This window comes from Miniopterus natalensis, chromosome 12 (assembly GCF_054644295.1).
Source record: "Miniopterus natalensis isolate mMinNat1 chromosome 12, mMinNat1.hap1, whole genome shotgun sequence".
Classification (NCBI taxonomy): domain Eukaryota; kingdom Metazoa; phylum Chordata; class Mammalia; order Chiroptera; family Miniopteridae; genus Miniopterus; species Miniopterus natalensis.
The window spans coordinates 74,106,425-74,127,781 of record NC_142092.1 but is presented as its reverse complement, the minus strand read 5'-3'; the positions used below and the strand labels follow the sequence as shown (position 1 = coordinate 74,127,781).

The 21,357-nt window shown below is 62.2% G+C and overlaps 2 protein-coding genes across 3 annotated transcripts; one reads left to right on the top strand and one right to left on the bottom strand.

The window, feature by feature from the left end:
* Positions 1–4,549: 4,549 nt before the first annotated feature.
* Positions 4,550–9,443, bottom strand: SAPCD2 (suppressor APC domain containing 2). Its single transcript, XM_087823094.1, has 6 exons — positions 8,829–9,443; positions 6,856–6,968; positions 5,925–6,071; positions 5,512–5,619; positions 5,307–5,429; positions 4,550–5,231 (listed from the first exon to the last, which is right to left on the bottom strand). Exons 1-6 carry the CDS (start codon positions 9,421–9,423, stop codon positions 5,103–5,105), a joined length of 1,215 nt encoding a protein of 404 aa, XP_087679220.1. The 5' UTR covers positions 9,424–9,443; the 3' UTR covers positions 4,550–5,102.
* Positions 9,444–14,606: 5,163 nt separating this feature from the next.
* UAP1L1 (UDP-N-acetylglucosamine pyrophosphorylase 1 like 1) lies at positions 14,607–21,258 on the top strand. 2 transcript variants are annotated; one of them, XM_087823093.1, is made up of 9 exons: positions 14,607–14,895; positions 15,638–15,842; positions 16,064–16,239; positions 16,525–16,697; positions 17,122–17,315; positions 17,717–17,857; positions 18,315–18,500; positions 19,064–19,130; positions 19,551–19,719. In XM_087823093.1, exons 1-9 carry the CDS (start codon positions 14,607–14,609, stop codon positions 19,632–19,634), a joined length of 1,515 nt encoding a protein of 504 aa, XP_087679219.1. In that variant the 3' UTR covers positions 19,635–19,719. The 2 variants fall into 2 exon arrangements, with proteins under 2 accessions (XP_087679219.1, XP_087679218.1); XM_087823092.1 differs by lacking the exon at positions 19,064–19,130 and having other exon boundaries at positions 19,551–21,258.
* Positions 21,259–21,357: the final 99 nt, after the last annotated feature.

The window sequence follows — 21,357 nt, the reverse complement described above, 5'->3', positions numbered from 1 at the left end:
TATTCGTTCATTTTTTTAACCCTCACCCAAGGATATGTTTTTATCAATTTTTAGAGAGAGGAAGGGAGAGAGAGAGAGAGAGAGAAACACTGATGTGAGAGAAACACCCATCGGTTGCCTCCCATATGTGCCCTGATTGGGGATTGAACTCGAAGCCCAGGTATGTGTCCTGACTAGGAATCGAACCCACAACCTTTTTGGTGTTTGGGATGATACTCCAACCAACCGAGCTACCCAGCCAGGGCAGAAAATGAACATCTTTTAAACATTGAGTCTTCTATCCAAAACCAGGGTTTATTTCTGTGTTTACTTAGGTTTTAAATAATTTTCTCCTTAAAGTTCTCACATTTTTTCTTAGATTTATGACTTGGAACGTAATAATTTTACAGTTTTAAATTACACTTTCTAAGGATTTTTTTTTTTTTTTTTGCTGGATTTTAGAAATTCAGTGGACTTTTTTATATTCATTTTGTGATCAGAATCTTATTAAACCCTTAATAATTCTAAGACTTTATCAGTAAAATTTTGAACAGCTTTGCCCGTAACAGGCATCACTATTTTCTTCCTGGTCAGAAAAGAGAATGCTTTCAACATTTCACCACACACCGTGTGTGCTGAGGGCTTTTTTGTAAATGCCTCGTTTCCAGAACGTTCTTACAAACACGAATCAACACTGAGTGCAGCTGCCTGATTTTTCCCATGCGTTCCTCACAGTCATAATTTCTCCTTCGATCTGTTGATGTTGTGAATTACAACACATTTTAAAATATTTAACTACTTTCACCTTGGGATTAACCCAAGTTGGACACCCTCGCTTTTCTATGTGGCTGCGGTGGGAGGAGACTGTATTTTTCCATTCTTGCAAAATCCCAGCCTGGGTTTGAATTCAAGGTTATAGATTCAAGGCCGTCGGTTTTCCTCTGAAAAACATGCGTGGTATTTGGGTTGTTCCTGGGATCCTATTGGACGGCTTGCCTGGGAAGGCAGCTGGGCCTGGTGTTCTCCTTGCGGTAAGTCTTGCCCACCGAGTCCTTTCCTCCTGTGGGTGTGGGGTTAGCTGCGTTTTCTGCTCCTTCCTGAGTTAGTTTCGTATTTTTTTCTAGGAATTTACCCGCTTCAAACGGGTCGACACAGCCTTGTTTAAAACATCTGGTCAGGTCCAGCCGGCGTGGCTCAGCGGTTGAGCATCGGCCTAGGATCCAGGATTTCAGGGTTCGATTCCCGGTCAGGGCACAGGCCCGGGTTGTGGGCTCGATCCCCATTCGGGGGCGTGCAGGAGGCAGCCGATCAATGACTCTCATCACTGAGGTTTCTCTCTCCCTCCCCCACCCCCTTCCTCTCTCTGAAATCAATAAAAACATTAAAAACAAGCAAACACCCTGTGGTATCTGCTCGCAGCCATCAGGTCCCTCTTTCAGCCCAAGGCCGCGTATTTCCGCCTGCCCCCTGCCCTTTTCCCTGCGCCCGTCTGGGGGCTGCGCTCGTTTCTCCCCGGTTTCTGCCGTCACCGATGTTTTCTGTAATGGATGTTTCCTGTTTCCCTGGTGAAATGTTGAAAAGGTTCTCTCTCCTGACCTGGAGGAAAATAGTGCTGCCTGTTACGGGCAATACAGTTAAAAATGTTACAAAATCTTAGAATTGTTAAGGGTTCGCCCCGGCCGGTTTGGCTCAGTGGTCAGAGAACCGGACTGAAGGGTCCCAGGTTCGATTCCAGCCAAGGGCACGTACCTGGGCTGCAGGCTCCGTCCCCGGCCCTGGTTGGGGTGCGTGCGGAAGGCGACCCCGTGTTTCTCTCTCTTCCCCCTCCCCCCTCCGTTCCACGCTCCCTAAAAGTCAACGGAAAAAGTATCCTCGGGTGAAGATTAACAACAACACAGAAAACGAGCTAATGATACATTGTTGCGGTTGGTTTTCGAACATGTGCACGGATTCCTTGCAAAGGCCGAGGGAGCCGCCTTCCCTTCACAGCCCTTGAGGAAGGACCGGATTCGGAGGAAGGGACAGCGGCGGTGCGGCTGCCTCGGGGACGCGAGACTGGGTGGCTTCCTCCCAGGGGACCCGCCTCTGCAGCGAGGACACTCCAGCAGCCCCGCGGGGGTGAGGGACGGGGGGCCAGGCAGGTGCACCTCCGGGAAGCGGCTCCTCCGGCCCAACCAGGCAGCCTTCAGGGCCTCTCACGGGGCTGACGCCAACCAGAGCCACCGGTGCGGCGGGTCCTGAATCCCCCGCCCACGGACACGGCAGGAGAGTCACCGTGGCTTCGAGTCACGGAGCTGTACCTCCTGCATCAGCACACACCTCACTTGTGACTCCGTGAATTTTGCCTTCTTTCTGCAGCCCTCCATCCGGAATTTCTTTCAGCGAAGTCCCGTGGGTGGTCAACATTCAGGTTTTGTTTGAAAATGTGTTTATTTCCATACACTGCGCCTCCTTCCCTGTCCTACAGGACATCCAACCAGGTGAATGACCCCCTCACTGTCTGAGACCCACCTCTCCTATTTCCCATTTCTCTGTCTTTCCATTCACTAAGTCTCTCTTCAGCCGTGCTGAGAATTTCACCTGAGGTTGGGTCCATTTGAGGGTTGTTTTTTTTTTTTTTAATGTTTTTATTGAATTTAGAAAGGAAGGGAAATATTGATAAGGGAACCATCCCCGGGCTGCCTCCTGCATGCCCCCTACTGGGGGGTTGAGCCTGCAGCCTGGGCATGTGCCCTGACAGGGAATCAAACCCGCAACCTCTTGGTGCACAGGACGCTCTAACACCGAACCACACAGGCCAGGAAGGTCCACCTGAGTTTTTAATCTCAATTACATATTTGTATTTCTAGTTCTATTTGATTTTTATACTTTACTAGGCACCTTTATAGAATAAAAGATTATTTTTTATAGAACAAGAAACAAGACTATTCTTTGTTCACATTTTCAAGGAACTTTTATTTCCTTAGACATATAAGTTACTTTATGTTCTGATAATTCCAACATCTGAAACGTCGTCTGTTATTTCTGCTGGCTCTCCGGTAGCCTTTCCTTGTGTTTCTGAAAATTTGTTTTTAGCCTGAAGATGCTCACTTTCCTTGGAATTTGCATTCCTTCCGAGCAGAGGTTCTCATCCAGGGCGATTCGCCACCCCACCCCCCAATGTCGCAGACATTTTGGTTGCTTCTGGCATCTAGTGGAGAAGCCAGGGGTGCTGCTCAGCACCCTACAAGGTACAGGACCCCCCAGATTTCCCTGCCCCAAATGGCATTGTGCAAGAGTGAGGGACTCTCCAGAGATGTTTGCCTCTGCCAGTGGCCTGGCCCTGCCAACCTGGAGCACTTGAAATCCTGCCCTCGAGGCCTCTAGGGCCACCCAGGCAACTGATGTCACCTGCATGGGACAGCAGGGCAGAGGGAGGCCACTTTCCCTGTCTCCTTTGTGTAGCCAGGTTACCCCTGCAGCTGAAGGGTCAGCTTTATGTGGGAGGTCTCCTGATGACAGTCACCCTGGGGCAGACCTGTGTCCTGTCTCCTAAGTTCCCTGGCAGTTTGACCCATCCTGGAGGGCTGAGAAGGCACAAGCCAGGTGAAGCAGGGTGTGGTGTTCCAGATGGAACAGTGTGTGCAAAGCCCAGAGGTGGGAAGTGGGCTGCTCAGCTACAGCTTGCTACCAGAGCGGCTTGGGTGGGGGCCCGAGGCCGCACCATCGGGGCCTGGGTCTGCCAAGTGACGGGATCATGGAAGGATTAGGAGCAGGAGATTGTGGTTTTCTGGTCTGGAAATGTCACGGGCTGCATTTGGAGAACTGAGAAGCAGAGGGACCCCCAGTGAGGGTGGGCTCAGGGCCCGGGCTTGTTAGCGGGACTGGTCATGGGATGAGAGAGGGAGGGGCAGATCCAAGGACCATGAAGGAGGCAGACTTGGGGAGGTCCTGGTGGGCAGGCCCCACCTCATGACAGGGACCCCTCCTTGGCCGGCACTGGTCTAACCACTGCACTGCACGTCTGCCTGGGTGTTGGCGACCGTATCCTACCCTTCTGGACCTGCCCCCTTCCAGGAGGACCTGCCCCAGCCTCCTCCCAAGTCCTGCAGCTCCCCTTTCCCGAGCAAAATGCTGTCTCCCAGCCCAGATCTGGGGCCAAGCTGGGGTGGGGGAAGGATGTGACAGGTCAGGGTGTGCACCTGGTGGGGCTTACCCTGCACCCCTGGTGAGGGCCACATCGGAGCAAACTGGTGACCACAGCTTGCCTTGGCCAGGTTGCCTTGGCCAGGTGGACCCAAGGTTCCTGAGCCTGGGTCACAGATTGCTCTGTGGGGCTTGTCTGGGTTGAGTCGTGGCAGGGAGGGATGATAGTTACCCCATGTTGGTTTAGGGTCCAGAGTCTGTGTGGAGGGGCAAGCAGGCCATTCGTCCAGCCTCACTCCAGGAACCTTCATCCCTCCCCTCTGGCCTCTGGAACCAGGTACAGGCAACCCCCCCCCAATCAGAGCCATCCCCACCCCCTCCATCTGTTCCTGCTGAGGGACAGCCCCTTAGTCTTGGTATCCTGGGTTGAGAGAAGATGCCCAGGCCCAGTCACCTGCTGGACCCTCAGGTGTCCCAGCCCACCCCAAGGTCCCCTACACCCAACCATCCTGAGACACCTGCAGGCAGGGGCTTCAGAGCAGGAGGTGCCCTCTGCTGGCTGCTGGCAGAAGTGCAGCCTAGCGTGACCAGTACCTTTTGCAGGAGCCCAGGGGGGCCGGGAGGCAGGCGGCTGTAAACATGGGTCGGGGCTGCCGCAAGCCCACCTGCCCGGGGCGGCCTGACATCTGGCAGGCGCGAGGAGGGCCCCCACTGTCCACTGACCGTGGTAGTAGCAGCTTCAGGCTGTGCCTGCACAACGCAGTCCTGGCCCAGGTCAGCCCCCATCCCCAGGCCTAGACGGAAAGGGAATCCTGGGGGCACCCACCGGCCGGCTCCGCCTGGGCCTGGCGAAGGCTGGGAGTCTGGGGGAGCCCAGATTGGGAGGCGGGAGGGCTATGTCCAGGCCAGCCAGGTGGTCTTCAGCCCAAGAGGTTGGGATCAGGGGGTGCCTGCCCAGGGCTGGTGTCAGGCTGAGGCCCATGTCCATGCCGCGGCCTCTAGATGAAGGTGGAGTCCAGAGGCCCAGTGTCCTGCTGGTTGAGGGCGCGGGCCTCAAATAGCTGCTTGATGAGGGCAGACTTCTCCTGCTCCAGCTGTGTGATCCGTTCGCTCTTGTCGGTCACCTCCTGGCAGGTGGGGGGCAGTCAGGGTCTGCCAGGCTGCCAGCCACCACCGCCCCCCCCGGCCCTCCCGCACCTCACCTGGGTGAGGAGCCGGTTCTGCTCTTTCAGCATCAGGATGGTCTGCTGCTGCCAGCCGGGCGCTGGGGGCGAGGTGGGGCCCAAGGCGGGGCATGGGGGCCCCGAGGAGGACGAGGGCAGAGCCTACAGGAGGGCACAGTCAGGCAGGCCTGGCTTCCCTGGCTCAGCCTCCAGGACAGGGTACAGGGTGGCCGGGGGCACTCACCGAGCCGGAGCAGGCTGCAGCCAGCAGCTCCCCCAGGCACCGGGCCACCTCCTGCACCTTGGGCAGCAGTCGCCCCAGCGGGCGGGGACTCCCCTCAGCCCCAAGGTCCTAAGAGGAAACAGGGGCGGGGTGGTCAGAGAGCAGGGCCAGGCTAGGGTCAGCCACCGTGTCTCGAGGGAGTCCCCACAGGAGGCCCTCCTGCCCCTGGAAGTTACTGCTCAGAGCCCGGAGCCTGAGGGTGCTGCTGGTAGGGGAGCATCAGCCTGGGGGCGTCCTAGCACCCTGGGTGCAGGGACGGCCGCTGTGCCCTGAAGAGGGAGGGCAGCTCTACGCCTGCCTGGGGTGCCTGGCATAGGTGGGCGGTCACGGTGGGGGGGGAGGGTCACTCTGCCTGGGGACAGGGCGTCACTCACGGCGCTGGCCCTGCTCTGGCCCAGGCGGCGCTGGCGCTCCTGCACACGCTGCAGCTGCTGCTGGTACCAGTCGCGGCCCCGGGCCATCATCTGCAGCCCCTGCAGCAGCACCTCCTTCTCCTGCTCCAGCTCCGCCATCTGCTTCAGCTGCCACACGCGGGGACGCAGGGGTCCCAGTGAGCACACACGCCCACGCAGGGCGGGCCTGAGGCACCTGCCCTCACGTGCGGGGAACGCAGCCTGCTCCTCCTGGGGGTCCCGGGCCCCCCCAGCCCTTCCCCACAGGCCTCCCTGGGAACACGGGCCACTGACTGGAGCTCTGCACCCCCTCCTGAGGGCGAGCGGGGAGGGCGCAGCTGCTGAGCTGGGCCAGCTGGGCAGAGGGGAGCCTCGGGCGGCAGGCTAGGGCAGGGGCAGCTCCGGAGACCGGGCCAAGCCTATTGCCACAGCACACTCAGGTGGCCATCGCCCTCAAGGGCTTCGTGACCTGACCCTGGGCCATTCCATTCCTCAGGCGGATTCAAGCCTAAGGTGGGGAGAGGACTTTATTTATTTATTTTTAAAATATGTTCTATTGATTTCAGAGAGAGGAAGGGAGAGGGAGATAGAAACGTCAAGGATGAGAGTCACTGATCGGCTGCCTTCTGCACGCCCCCTGCTGGGGACCGAGCCCGCAACTCGGGCATGCGCCCTGACCCGGAATCGAACTGCGATCTCCTGGATCCTAGGTCAGTGCTCAACCTCTGCGCCACACTGGCGGGGTAGGGGGAGAGGACTTTAGAACTGACCCTGTCACAGGCCTCCCCTGGGACCCGGGCCTGGCTGCCCCCTCCCTGGCAGAGGGGTGGTCCAGGAGACCAAGCATGGGGGCCGAATTCAATCCTAGGAAAGATGGAGAGAGTCCCAGAGCCACCCCCCGGGCCCCACTCACCAGGTCACAGTCCACTCCGTTGGTGATGGTGTGCCTCCGACGTTCACCCCGGGCTCGGGAGGCCCGCCGGGCGTCCCCCACACCCAGCTCCCAGGCTCTGCAGGCGACTGCACCTGCAGCAGAGGTGAGGGCCTGGCTCATCTCCAGGCTGCCTAGTCAAGCTTAACCCCCGCAGCCTGGCTTCCAGGCCCCTCCTAGACCACGCCCCCACCATCCTGGCAATGCAAAGCTCAGCCCAGGCCTGCACCCTCTGGGGTTCTTGGCCACTCAGAGCCACTCCAGGCCCCTCCCCACATCAGTCCTGCCCGGGAGTCTCGGGCAGTGGACCAGCCCAGTCCACAGCTCACCTCTGTACCTGGCTTGGGTTTGGTCCCCATTTGACTCCCACCAGCTCCCCTCACACATGCCTGGGGCCTGTAACTGCATGTCTGTACATGACATATGTGTGTACACGCATGTGCAGGGCGTGAGCTCCTTAAGGGCAGGGCTCACCCAGCTTGTCTCTGCACCCCCAGTGCCACTGTGGGACTCAAAGGCTAGAGGTGCTGAGTGAGAGGGGGGCCTCTGGTCTTCCCTGCTCCTGTCCTGTAGCAGGGCCTTGAAGGGTGAGTTAATGCAGGGAACATGTGGGGCCGCGGGTGACAGAAACCCAGCTCTCCCCAAGTAGGTGTCACAGTATGGTTACACCCGTGTGCAGACAGTGTACTCAGCAGGTAACAGGAGTTTCTGCAGCCAGAGAGCCCAGGTTTCCCGGTGAGAGCCTCCTGGAGGGCCAGCCAGCTTCCTTGGGGGACAGGGGAGCATGTGCAGGGCCTCCTGGGAGGGGAGGAGAGGGGTGCAGGTGTGGAAGGCACCCTTCCTTGGCTGCCTGGCATGACTCACCACACCCGGCTCATCTTTAGAAGCCATGGGAGTGGACAAGTGACGCAAATAGTGGGTGCAGGGGTGCCTGGCAGGGACATGTCCAGGGGGTTGGCACAGGTGGCATGTGGGCCACCAGCCAGCCCTGGCAGACATGCTCGGAGTAGGCCCAGAGTTCACGCTCCAACCTGCAGTGCTGTGTGGCGGAGAAGGTACAGGCAGAGGGAGCCTGGGGGAGGGGGGCACCCCAGAAATCCTGGGCCCAGTCTACACTATCAAGTCCACAGAGAGCTTCCAGGTCCCCACTCGATGTCCAGCGGGATGACCAACAGGCAGAGGCTGGGGTGGGCATCCAGCAAGGCCGGCAAGTGGAGGGCAGCCCAGAAAGCGCTGGAAGCGGCCCCGTGGGAGGCCCCCCATCAGCCACAGGGCAGGTCCTACTCCCAGGACAGGCAAGGGGCATTCGGCCACCTCTGTCCCTGCCCACTGAACCAGAAGCCGGGCGCGGAGCCTGCTGGACATCCCCAGAGGCTGTGGTCTGTGCTCCTCCCCAGCTCCACTGGCCTCCAAGGCCCACCCACTCCTGGCAACCAGGCCAGGTCCTCCTGCAGCCCTGCCTGCGCTGCCCTCCGGGAGGGCAGTGGGTTCAACCCTCTTGGCCCAGCGTCAGACTGAGAAGGGCCCAAGAAGGCAGAGGGGCCCCTGCACTGTCTAGGGGACCCTCTCTCGTCTGCCCTAGAGGGAAATGCCTGCGCCTAAGCAGTCACCAGCTGATGAGACCGAGGGCCCAGGTATCCCCCCAGGCGTAGGGCAGGTATTTGGGGTGGAGAACACCTTTGGGCCAGGAAGCCGTCCCCAGAGCCCAGCTCACGCTGGGCGCAAAGTGGGTTCCTGGTGGCCTCAGGCCGTGGTGGGGGAAGGGCTAGCCTGCCTCGCGGCCCCTGAGCACACAGGGACAGGTCCCCCGCCTCCTTCCCTTCCAGGCTCACGAACCCGGGAAGCGCTGACCGCGCCCGCCCGGGGGGGGGGGGGATGCCCGGGCGGCACCTCTCGGCCTCCGGGCTCCGGGGCGGGCCGGGTGGGGAGCTCCGAGGCCAGCCGCGCGCACTCACCCGCGTCCGCGCTCGGGCTCCGCTCCAGCGCCGCGCCCTGCGGCCGCTCGGGCTCCGCGAGGCCGGGCGCCGCCTCCGCCGGGCCGCACAGCTTCTCCAGGCTCCGGGCCGCGCCGCCGGGTCCGGCCGCCGGGGGGCGCGCGCCCTGCGGCAGCGGCTTCCTCTCCAGCAGCGTCCGCGGCTCCTCCGCCGGCGCGAACACCAGGCGCTGCGGCGGCGGCGGCGGCGGGTGGCCCCCGGGCCGCCCCGGGCCACCTCCCCGGGCCGGGGCGCGCGCCGGGGCCCGCGGGCCGCCGTCGGCGCTCCCGAGCGAGGCGCGCAGGCCGGCCACGAAGCGCTCGAAGGTCAGGTAGCCGCTGGCCGGGGCCACCTGGCGCAGGCCCTCGAGCACCCCGCGGGGCAGCTCGCGCGTGTCCGCCCCCCGCCAGCGGGACTCGATCTCGCGCAGGTGCACGTAGCCGCGCCGCCGGTCGTCCAGGATGTCGAAGAGGGTGCGCAGGCTCTGCAGGAAGGCGCGCGGCAGCCCCTCGGTGCCCGGCTCGGGGGGCGCGGCGGGCGGCGGGCGGCCCGGCTCGGCCATCGCGGCTCCGGCCATGGGCCCGCCGGCCGGGCTCCGTCCTGCGCCCGCCCCAGGCTGGGCCCCCGCGCGCTCGCGGGCTCGGTCCCCGCGCGGCCCGACGGCGGGGCCGGGCGGGCGCACGCTCCCCGGCGCGACAATAGCTGCTACTTTTTGAATGGGCCTCCTCGTGGCGTCAGAGCTCATTAGCATTCGCGGCGCCCATTGGCCGGGGCTCGCCTGTCTCCTCCCCGATTGGCTGAGAGGCCGCCGGCCCGGTTTGATTTTGCGGCGGAGGAGCCCGCGCCCGGGGCGCTCCGGCCGCAGAACCGGGAGGGGCTGGGGGCCGGCGGGGGCGCGGGGCTGCCAGGGGCGGGGTCCCCCCTCTCCGCTCCCTGCTGCCCTCGCGGGGTGCGGCCGGGAGGCCCGAGCGGCTCCTCTGCCCCGCAGCGCCGCCGCCCCGCCCCTCGTCTCGCATCGGCCGCCCCGCCCACGTCTCCGTCTCCGAGGGGCGGGGTCTGGCACCCAAAACAAAACCTGTCCCCAGGTGGCCTCCGGGGACAAGGGTGGGGAGCGCACCCCCCCCAGAGACCCACCTTCCCCCTCTGGCTCCCCTGGGCGCTCTCCGCTGAGGGTCCCGGGCACAGACACCGCCGGCTCCGGGGCCTCTTTCTCCTGCGACGGGCGGGCCCCAGGAGGACCGCGGGCTCCCGCCAGCTGGACGCTTCCCCGCACAGAGGCCTCTCTGTCCCCGCGGCCGCTAGCTCCTCCCCTGGACCCTGGGGACAGCCTGGCCTTTCCTGCCTGTCGCAGGACAAAGCCACCTTTTCCTGTGTCCCCAGATCCCCGTCTGGTGACCAGCCCTGCTCAGCTCCGAGGCCCTCTGGTCCAGCCTCCTTCTCTGGCCGGACACCTCTCGCAGCTGCCCTCCTGGCTCCCACGGCCTCCTCAGGCCAGCCGGGCAGCCCTGTGTCTCCCGGGCCCCTTCTTCCTTTCCAGCCAGGTCCAGTCACTCTGTCTGGTCAGCCTGGGCGGCACCAGGGCTCCGCCTGATGTCCAGCTCTGGGAGCCCCTCTCAGGACTAACTGGGAGGACCCTCCTGAAGCCCAAGAGTGCGCCTGCCTGGAACCCCCTGCCTTCACCATTGCAGGACGCCCTCCTGGCCCTGCCCTGGTCCCCGTGCCTCCCCGGACATCCCCGTGCCACCAGCACCTGCCCCTGAGCATTCTCCCGTGCCATCTGCTGCTTGCTAGGCAGGCTGTCCATCCTCAGGGATGAGTCACTGAAGAGTCCAGACAGGCCCGCGGCACCGGGTCCACCTTGGCCCTCTGGCTGGCCTCCCTCAAGCCCGTCTTGGGTGCCTGCCTACCTGGGCCTCTGTGTCCTTGGGCCCCAAGGCATCGGTGCCTGTGCCTCCGGCTGTAAGGGCAGTTGCCCTGGCCAGGGAGTGTCCTGGGTCCACTTCTCCCCTGGGGTTACCCCTCAGAGTCAGGGCTCCTTTGTGGTAAGGAATTGGGGGGCACCTAGAAAGCTGGGAGCCTGGAGCCATCCCCTGGAGCCTGGTCTGCCCCTGGCTTCCCCTTTACGTTTTTGTTGTTATTAATCCGTACCTGAGGATATTTTTTCCACTGATGTTTAGAGAGTGGAAGGGAGAGAGAGAGATCGATGTGAGAGAGACACACCGATTGGTTGCCTCCCACGTGTGCCTCAACCAGGCCGGCGCTCAAATCTGCAACCGAGGTACTCGCCCTTGACCGGTAATCGAACCCAAGATCCTTCCGTGGTTGGGCTGACGTTCTAACCACTGAGCAACGCCAGCCAGGGCTCTGGCTTCCCCTTTAGTGGCAGGACTCGCCGAAGTCCCAGGACAGTATTCAAGCCATTTGCCCTGAAGTTCACTTTTGCCCTCCTGCTCTGCTCCTGGCACCCCACTCCTGCTCCCCCATGCTTAGGGTTCCCGGCACCCCCTCAGCCCTGGGCATTTGCCCATGGTGGCCTGCCTATCAGGAATGCCCTGCCCTCTCTGCTCCTGGCTGATCGCTGGGCATCCTTCAAAGCTCCACTCAGGGTACCTGACCCACCCCAAAAGTCAGGTTAGGTGCCCGGACCTTCAAAGCATGGGGTTGCTTTCTCCTTGCTAGGATGGTTGTCTCCTCATGAGTCCCTGTGCTCTTTGGAAGCAGGGTGGGGCCACCCCAAGGCCTAGCAGTGGCCTGGCCCACAGTGGGTGCTTGGTGGATGGATGGCCGGGACATGGGAAACCTTACCCTGGAGATCACAGTGGAAACGCCATCCTTGGGTGGGACACCTAGCCAGGGTGAGGCCTGTGGGAAGGGAGGGCTGGGACAGCTCCGTGGAGTTAGTGTGAGTATGGAGGCCAGTGGCCAGCAGGCGAGGCTGTGCTGCTGCAGCTCAGGACAGCACAGCCAGCAGTGCCCAGGTCAGGCTGGGGCCCATGAGCCTCAGCTCACCATGCGGAGAAAAAGTCTGACGCACAGCGGGAGGTGCCCTCCACTGACCCTTGGTTTATGGGCTTCCCCGTGGCCCCTGGCTAGGCTCTGGAGGAAGGTACAGAAGAAACTGGAGTCGGTGCCAACCCAGGGCGTGGGATAAGGTGTGGCCCCGGGTCCTTCTTGTCCTGCACTCTGATCACTTCCTTCTTCCAGCCTACTTTCCAGCCTGGCACTTTCCCAGCTCCGTATCTTTCAACTTTGCTGTCACCTCGGGGCTCCTCAGAGCCCCAGGCCAGGTGGTTCCCCTGTGGGCCCTGCATTTTTCCAGGCACCCATCCCAGTTGTGATTATGTTCTTGCTGTGCCAGCCTGGAGCTCCCTGGAGGTGGACAGGAGGACTGGGTCCCTCTGTCCCCTGCCTAGCACCGGGCATGGAGTTAAAGCAGGCAGCTGCCTCCCAGTCCCTGAGCCTGTCCCAGTGCTCTCTGGTCTCTACTTCTGCAATGACAACCAGGGACCCGCGGTGCCCTCTGGGCCCTGCTCCCCTGAACCCTTAGGATGAGGCCCTTGAGCAAAGGGAAGGCGACTCCTTGGCCACAAATCCACCCTTGGCAGGTGGTCCAGGAGGTTGTCACCCATCTCTGCCTCACTGGCACGCCCACCTGTCTGCACCCCTGTCTACCCACCTGGGTCAGTTCCTTTTCTCTTGGTCCTGTAGGTGCCTCTGGCTACACAGTCCCAAATGTCCAAACCCTTCTTTTTTTTTTAATTTTTATTTTTAATATATCTTTATTGATTTCAGAGAGAGGAAGGGAGAGGGAGAGGAAGAGATCAGAAACATCAAGGATGAAAGAGTTGTCACTGATCAGCTGCCTCCCACATGCCCCGACTGGGGATGGAGCCCGCAACCCGGGCATGTGCCCTGACCAGGAATCGAACCACAATCTCCTGGATCCTAGTCGATGCTCAACCGCTGAGCCATGCCTGGCCAGGCTGTCCAAACCCTTCTGATCTCAGCCCCACTTCCACCCTGAGCAGGATTTTGGGGTCACCTTGATTGAGGCAGGCCCCGAGTTCCTATTGTGACACCTGGCTTCCAGGGCATGTGGGCAGGGGCAATAAGAGTTCCCATGGACTCTGTCCTGGGGTGTGGAGGCCACTTTGCTCCTACACACACCCTCCACCTCCAACATCTGCCCCAAATCGCCCTTCAACTGCCACAAACTATTGGCATTCACTCCATTCTCATTCATTCATTCATTCATTCATTCATTCATTCAGCAAGGCCCAGTCACTCATTTATTCAGTCAACAAACACTAACTGGCTGCCTCCTGTGTGCTGGGCATTGATCTACAGGGATGGGCAGGACAGTGAGCCAACAACACCCACCTCTCGTGGAGTTCCCCTCTGGGTGGCCAGGTGAGGGGAGACAGGCAGCAGCGGCTGGAGAACGGCGGGAAGGAACCAAGAAGGATGGGAGGGTGCCCTCTGAGCTGACAGGACCTGGGAGGGTCTCTTCCAGGAGGTGACCTGCGCGCAGAGGCCTGGCAAAGCCTGGCAGGGAGTCGCGGGACTTTCTGGGGCGGAGGGGTGGTCCAGGTAGGAGGAACCGTAAGTGCAAAAGCCTTGAGGGAGGTCTGAGACCATCCTTGGAAAGAGAACTTTCAGGTCCACAGAACTCACAGTGGGCACCCAAGGGGGCTGTGAAGCTCCGCCTCCTCTCAGGAAGGGTGTATGCGTGGGGAGGGGCCCCATGTGCAGAACCTGCCTGCAAGGAGACAATTGCCTCAACGGGGGTTAGCTGGGGCAGGCGCGGGGAGAGCTTACTTTTCATTTGGGGTCTGAAAGCACCATTTAAGGTCGTTTTAACTGCCTGGCGGATGTGGCTCAGTGGCGGAGCATCGATGTGATCAGGCGGTCCCAGGTGGATTCCCGGTCCGCGCACAGGCCGGGGTTGCCGCTCCGCCCCAGTAGGGGGCGCGCAGGAGGCAGCCCATCGGCGACTCAGCATTGATGCCCCCTCCCGCCCCGTCCTCCTCCCTCTCTCTGAAATTAGTAAAAACATTTTAAAAAATTGTTTTAACCATGTGCACGTGTTACTTTTAGACTTGATAAAACTAGTTTCTAAAATTCTGTCCCCAAATGGCCCAAGATACTTCCCTACTTATCACAAGGAAGGTCACACGCAGCAAGGTATTTAAAAGCCTGACAAAGTGACAAGTCAGGGCTCCGGGCGGCTCCGGGGCGGCTCTGGCCAAGGGCACGGGGACGGAGGAGAGGAGTGAAGGGGGAGCCCCCGAGGGTGCGGGGTGGCCTTCTTGGGCTTCGGTGACGTCCAGACGCCTGGTCCTGGCGCTGACCTGGGTCTGTCGTGCGCGGCGCGGCGCAGCCGAGAGTCGGTCCTGGTCTCGGGTTCCGGGCGTCCGGCGAGCGCAAGCCTGGCAGGTGCAGGGACGGACCAGCCTCCGCCTCGGTCCAGCGCCCCCACCCAGGGCAGCGGGCACAGGGGGTGTATTTGAACTGAACGCAGTCGGCAAGGGGGGTGTCGCAGAACCTGCGGGGAGAGGCTCCCCGGCTCCTGGCCCCCAGGCCTCAGGCGCCCCTGCGCCGCGGCTCGCGCGACCCCCGAGATCCCGTCCAGCGGGCGGGGCGGGACCGGGGGCAGGGCCTGGGCGGGGCGCGGGGCCGGCGCCGCCCGCCGCGCCCGTGACGTCGCGCGGGCCCTGCGGGTCACGAGTGCCAGCGCGGCCGGCGGCGGGCGGCGGCGACATGGCCTCGGAGCGGGAGGTGCGCGCCCGGCTGCGGCGCGCGGGCCAGGAGCACCTCCTGCGGTTCTGCGCGGAGCTGGCGCCCGGGCCGCGCGCCGCGCTGCTGGCGGAGCTGCGGCCGCTGGAGCCCGAGGCGCTGCGCGAGCACTGCCGGCGCGCGGCCGCGGCCTGTGCGCGCCCCCCGGGCCCGCCGCCCGGCCTGGCCGCGCGCCTGCGGCCCCTGCCCCCCGAGCGCGTGGGCAGCGTCGTCCGCGGCGACCCCGAGACGCGGCGGCTCTGGGAGGAGGAAGGTAGGCGGGCAGGAGGCCCGGCGAGGCGGGTGTCCGGCGGGGGCGCCTGGCCGGCGGAGGGGGCCTTGCCCGTAGAGAGGGCGAGAGCGGAGGCCGTGCCTGGAGGAGTTTCCTTCGTCGTAATACTTCGCAGTCTCCTCCCCCCGCTCACACGCACCCGCTCGCGCCTGCGGTGGGGGGAGCCCCCCAGACGCCGCGGAGCTGGCAGCCGCCCCTGCCCGCATCCCCTCGGGAGGTGCCTCGTGCACGCGCACACCTGGCTGGCCAGTGCCCAGCCCACAGGCGTGCTGGCCGCGGGGGACCCCGTGCGCACTTGGACACCCGCCTTCTCGCGCCAGCGTGGGCGCAGGCGCATTCCTGGTGGTCTCTTGGCCTGGAGGTGAGGCAGGTGCTCCAGGAAAGGAGCCTGGAGCCTGCCCAGCCCCGCCCCCGCGGCCCCCACAGCTGGGGGGCGGGGGACGGTGGGGGAAGCGCTGACCAAGCGGATCAGTCAGACCCCTTGGACCCTCTGAAGGATCCAGGTTGGGAGTGAGCCCAGGAGGACATCCTCAGAACCTCTGAAGTGTCAGGGCAAGGGTTAGCTTTGGGTGGAGTCCTGGCCCAGGTGAGGTCAGGTATCTGGGAATTTCTTCCCGGTGGCTATCAGAAGTCTCAGTGCCGGGCACAAGCTTGGCTCGCCCTGAAGTGAAGGGGTGGTAGTGTGCCGTCCCAGGCCTCTCCTCATGGCCCCCCATGCCTCCAGGTTTCCACCAGATCGCCCTGAACAAGGTGGCCGTGCTGCTGCTGGCTGGTGGGCAGGGCACTCGCCTGGGTGTCACCTACCCCAAGGGCATGTATGAGGTGGGGCTGCCCAGCCAGAAGACTCTGTATCAGCTGCAGGCAGAGCGGATTCGGCGGGTGGAGCAGCTGGCTGGCGAGCGCCATGGGACCCGCTGCACGGTGCCCTGGTGTGCCTTCTCTGCATGACCTTGGCCCCAGTGTGATCCCCCCATGTAGCCCCAGCTCTGCCCCACACCAAGATTTGAACCCTAACCCCTGCACAGCCCCGGACAGAGCCCAACATCCACCCAGACAGGCCTGGAGCCCCCACCCAGACTGGATCCCGCTGGCAGCCCCTGTGAGAGCCAGGCCCTCCTAAAGGCCCTCTCAGCCTTTCCTCCCCTGGCAGGTACATCATGACGAGTGAGTTCACCCTGGGGCCCACCGCCGAGTTCTTCAAGGAGCATGACTTCTTTCACCTGGACCCCGACAATGTGGTCATGTTTGAGCAGCGCATGCTGCCTGCTGTGACCTTTGATGGCAAGGCCATCCTGGAGCGGAAAGACAAGGTTGCCATGGCCCCAGGTATGCCTCACCCCTGGCCTAGACCAGCTAGCGAGGGGGCAGGAGGCCTGGGACAGGCTGGAATGTGCCGCCTGCAGGCTGTGTGGTTCTGGGAGAGTGGCTTGCCCTGTCTGGCCTTAATTTCCGTCCATCATGGGGCATTTCCACAGGACTATCTGGATAGTGAGAGAGCTGCCTCAGGCACAAGGTCCAGCCCGGAGGGGCCTCCTACCTCCAGCAAGCCTGGACAGCCGGGTGAGGCCCGGCTGGAGCACCCGCAGGACGCACCCCTTTCTCCCTCTGCAGATGGCAACGGGGGCCTGTACTGCGCGCTGGCGGACCACCAGATCTTGGAGGACATGGAGCGCCGAGGAGTGGAGTTTGTGCACGTGTACTGTGTGGACAACATCCTGGTGCGGCTGGCGGACCCCGCCTTCATCGGCTTCTGCGTGCTGCGAGGTGCTGACTGCGGCGCCAAGGTGAGCGCCCCGCCCCGCCCCGCCCCCCGCCCAGCCCCGCCCTCCAGCCCCACCTCCGACCACATCGCCCTGCCCATCAACCCAGCCCCGCCCTCCGCCCCGCCCCGACTCGCAGTGCCCCGCCCTCCGCCCAGCCCATCAACCGGCCCCGCCCCCGACTCGCAGTGCCCCGCCCTCCTCCCAGCCCCGCCCCGACATCATCGCCCCGCCCATCAACCAGCCCCGCCCCTGACTCGCAGTGCCCCGCCCTCCCTCCCAGCCCCGCCTCCAACTGCCGTGCCCCGCCCATCCGCACCCTCCCGTCCCCGGCTGCATTGCCCCGCCCATCAAGCCCCGCCCCAGCCACCTGACCGCCCCCCCACACACACCCACCGGCTGTGCCCCACCTGACCCAGCCTTCCCAGCCCACCTGTCCCGGCTGCAGGTGGTGGAAAAGGCCTACCCGGAGGAGCCTGTGGGCGTGGTGTGCCAGGTGGACGGCGTCCCCCAGGTGGTGGAGTACAGTGAGATCAGCCCCGAGACCGTGAGCCTTCGCGGGCCCGATGGGAGCCTGCTGTACAACGCGGGCAACATCTGCAACCACTTCTTCACGCGCAGCTTCCTCCAGGTGGTCACCAGGTGTGCCATGACCGGAGGCTGAGCTGCCTAGGATGGGGCTGTGGTCAGGAGCTGGCCGGTGGGTTGGGGTGGAGAAAGGTTCTTGATGTTTAAAGAAGCCCAAGGCCCCAGAGAGCCCAGCAGCTGGTGTAAGGCTCTGCGGCCAGGTTGTCCGGTTCTTCCTGTGGTGTGGCGCGTGGTCCGCCGGCACCACCTCGGCCCCAGTGGCCATTTCACCTGGGCAGGGATGATGGTGTCTGGCTCTCGGGTCGGGGGGTGCAGGAGGATGCCTGTGCCTGCCCGGGGCCCCTGCTCAGCTTCCGCCACTTGGTGCCCCGCAGGGCCCACCTGTCACCTGCCTCACCTGGCTGGGTATCTTGTCTGAACTGGGTCTTTCCTCCCTTGCCCCCCTGTCCCCCCAGGGAGTTGGAGCCCTTGCTGAAACCACATGCTGCTGTGAAGAAAGTCCCCTACGTCGACGAAGAGGGAAACCTGGTGAAGCCGCTAAAACCGAACGGAATAAAGATGGAGAAGTTCGTGTTCGACGTGTTCCAGTTTGCTGAGTTAGTGGCAGGCTTTACTCTTTCCATCTACCCTCCCATTCCGGTGGTGGGCTCCAAAGTCAGGCAGGGATGTGGAGGCCCCTTCCCAGTGGGGAGCTGGGGGAGCGGGGGAAGGCCAGAGGAAGCAGCCCCCCTGAGGGCAGGAACTTAGGGAACATCAAGGGCTATGGACTTTGGGGAGACACCTGGCTCCTCCTGAGTCCTCCGTCTGCTGTTTCCAGGCCATGGAGCTGGGGTCTCCCCCAGGGTGTTGGGCCTCACTCTGGGGTCCCAGGGCCTGAGGTTTGACTGGTGGCAGTTGGAGGGAGGACTTCAGGCAACTCCCGTGGGGCCTTCCTTAGGCCTGCTGCTCATGGAACAGGCCTCGCTCAGGCACTGCAACCCGGGCCTGGCCTCCACCTGCCCAGGACCAGGGCCTGTGGGCCACAACGTCGGGCCACCAGTCCTTTCCCCCCAGGAACTTCGTGGCCTTTGAGGTGCTGCGGGAGGAGGAGTTCTCCCCTCTGAAGAATGCTGACTCGGCCGACAGGGACAACCCCACCACAGCCCGGCGGGCCCTGCTCACCCAGCACTACCGCTGGGCCCTGCAGGCGGGGGCCCACTTCGTGGATGCACACGGGGCCCGGCTCCCCGAGCTGGCCAGGTGAGTGTGGGCCCCAGGGTGCTGCCAGCCCTGCTGCTGTCTGAGCAGGTGCTGTGTGCCCAGTTCGGCCATACAGTGACCACCACTGAGGCCTTGTGGCCTAACTCCTCAAAGTCTACTCAGGGCCCTGGGGAAGGTGGGGACGCAGCCTTACCTGGCTCATTCATGAGCTTTGAAACCAAGACCCAAGCAGGACACTTGGAAAACAGCAAGGGAGGTCACTTTTTAGGGCCAGGAAGGAAAAGAACATTAGGTTCCCATTTCTTCGATTATCTACAGCCGCCACCTAAATCTGGCAGTCCGGGATCTGTGTGGGATGCCTGCGAGAAAGGGCAGGGTTCCAGCCCAAATCAGGGCCTATCACTTGGGCAGGGGCAGTGTGCTCAGGGCTCTGGGTGTCCAGATGAAGAGATGACCGAGAAAAGAACTGTGGGGAGCTGGGCATGTGGTGGTCAGCCTGCTGGGCCACATAGGGACAGGGCCAGCTCCCACGATGGGCAGTGCTGGGGGAGGGCCCTGGGGAATGCACTCATGAGCAGATGCTGACAAGTGGGCTCCCTCAGGCTTCCCAGCAGTGGAGAGCCTCCGGCCATCTGTGAGATCTCCCCATTGGTGTCCTACTCTGGAGAGGTGAGAGCTACCTGGGCATCTGGGGCTTTTCCGGGGTCAGGCCTGCATTGTCAGAGGAAAATGGTCTGGGGAGAGGTGGGTGTTTAGATGTAAAGTCACAGCTCTGCCTCATTTTACCAGTGGGGTAAATGAGTCCTTAAGTAGCAGAGGACCTTCCAGGATATGGGGTGGGGTGAGGGTGAAGCCCTCCAATGTCCTGGGAGGGGTGGGCAGGACATGCCAGCTCAGCCTTGCTGAGGGAGGAGTGCTGTCCATTCCTCTCTGGGTAAGTTCTGGCCTGATCCTGCTGGGAGGGCTCAGGCTGACCTGCAGTCTTGAGGTGACATCTGACCCTTGTTCCTGGAAGCACCCCTCCCCAGCTCCAGGCAGAATTGGGAGCCCCACCTGGGGCTAAGAGGTGGACACTTGGCTTGTTTCCAGGGTCTGGAGGTGTACCTGCAAGGCCAGGAGTTCCGGTCCCCACTCATCCTGGACGAGAACTGGGTCAGAGCATCGCAGCCCTGACCAACTCCCAGACCTGCCCACCCCTGGGGTCCGCAGGGTTGTGGATGTGGCCCTGACCTGGGGATCCGGGTAGGAAGGCAGGCAACTGTGCCTTTCTGGACCATGGAACACAGAAGGAAGAGCCCTGGTTTACACGAAGTGGGTCCTGTCTGGTCACCGCTTCCCACAGGCCTTCTGTGGGCCAATGAGAACTCTTCAGCTCTAGTCTTGGCTGTGAGGTCCGAGTAGGAGGCAGAGGGACCTGGATCTTGGACTGTGGGGCTGAGGGAAATGTGGGATCAATGAGGGCAGCAGGCCCTGCCTGTGAGCTAAGACAGGACAGTGGCTTCTCTGGGGAGCACCAGCCACACCCAGCTTTTCTACAGATATACAGACCAAATAAGGGGGGGGGGCGCTATCCTTCCCTCACAGGGTGGCTTTTAAAAAATACATTTTTTTATTCATTTCAGAGAGAGGAAGGGAGAGGGAGAGAGAGATAGAAACATCAATGATGAGAGTCATTGATCAGCTGCCTCCTGCACACACACCCCGCATGTGCCCTGACCGGGAATCGAACCTCAGTCTCCTGGATCATAGGTCGATGCTCAGCCGCTGAGCCACATCAGCTGGGCCAGGGTGACTTCTTTAGAGGGACTCCCCCCTCTCTCCCTGGCAGCTGAACCAGGAACTGGGATGAGGCTGGGGGCTCACCGCCCAGCCTGACAGCTGAAGCTGACAGGAGAAGGGGGCTGGCTGCACCCAGGAGAGAAGCTGGGCCTGAGACGGAATTCTCTCCAGTCTTTGAGGCCTCAGTCCCCCGTCACGTCTGCAGCTGTTTGGGCTGCTGAGTTTTAGGTGCTTCTTCAAGAACTAGCGGGACCAATACCTGTGGCCTCCTTTGGTGGTCATTAATCTGGAATTTAAGTAGGTGGGGAGCACCATCCCTCACCCAGTCTGCCAGTAGCTTCTGATCTTGGTGCTCCCACTCCTCCCCTGCTCTATGGAGGGGCAGGGGCACAGCCTCTATACTTGGGACCACAGCACCCTCCCTGCACTCCTGCCGCCTGGCTGAGGCTGGGAGAAGCCAGCTGGTCCTGGTCTCTTGTCCTGGCTTTGCTGCTCTGGGCCCCAGCGCCTCCTTCCCGTCTGGAAACAGCACAGGAGCATCTACCTCCCCGCTGACGTGAAGAGCAGCAGACAATGCAGCCTGCTGCTGAACTGGGTCACCTGCCACTCCCCTCCACTGACGTTTACAAGCCGCAGAGAACCCACTGGTGTCCCCAGGAAAGGACGGTGGGTTCCAGTGCAGATGAATCCTCCAGTGGCTCATAGTGGACCGTGGCTTCACCCATGCATCTCTATCTGGGCACGATAGCGGAGTCAGGGCCGTGCCCAGGTCTCCCAGTCTTTTTGAAAACCTCGAAATCAAACCGTGTGCCTTAGGATCTTCTTCTGAGCTGCTCCGCAGGCGATCTGGGGGCCTAGGGCAGAGGAGGGTCCGCCCTGGTGGAGGCCCAGGCCCAGGGTCCTGCCCAGACTGGAACGCTGCACAATCTTTTTTTCTAAGTAGAGTTTGCTGGGCAAACTATTGAAACAGCTCACTTTTAAAAAAAACACACACATGTATTTTTGAAAAATTATGCCTTTGTATTCAAACAGCACAGAGCCCCGGGTACCCTTCAGGTGTCCTGTAATCTGTGTAGCCTGCGTGGTTACAGGAGGCCACCACCTGAGGACACGGCGC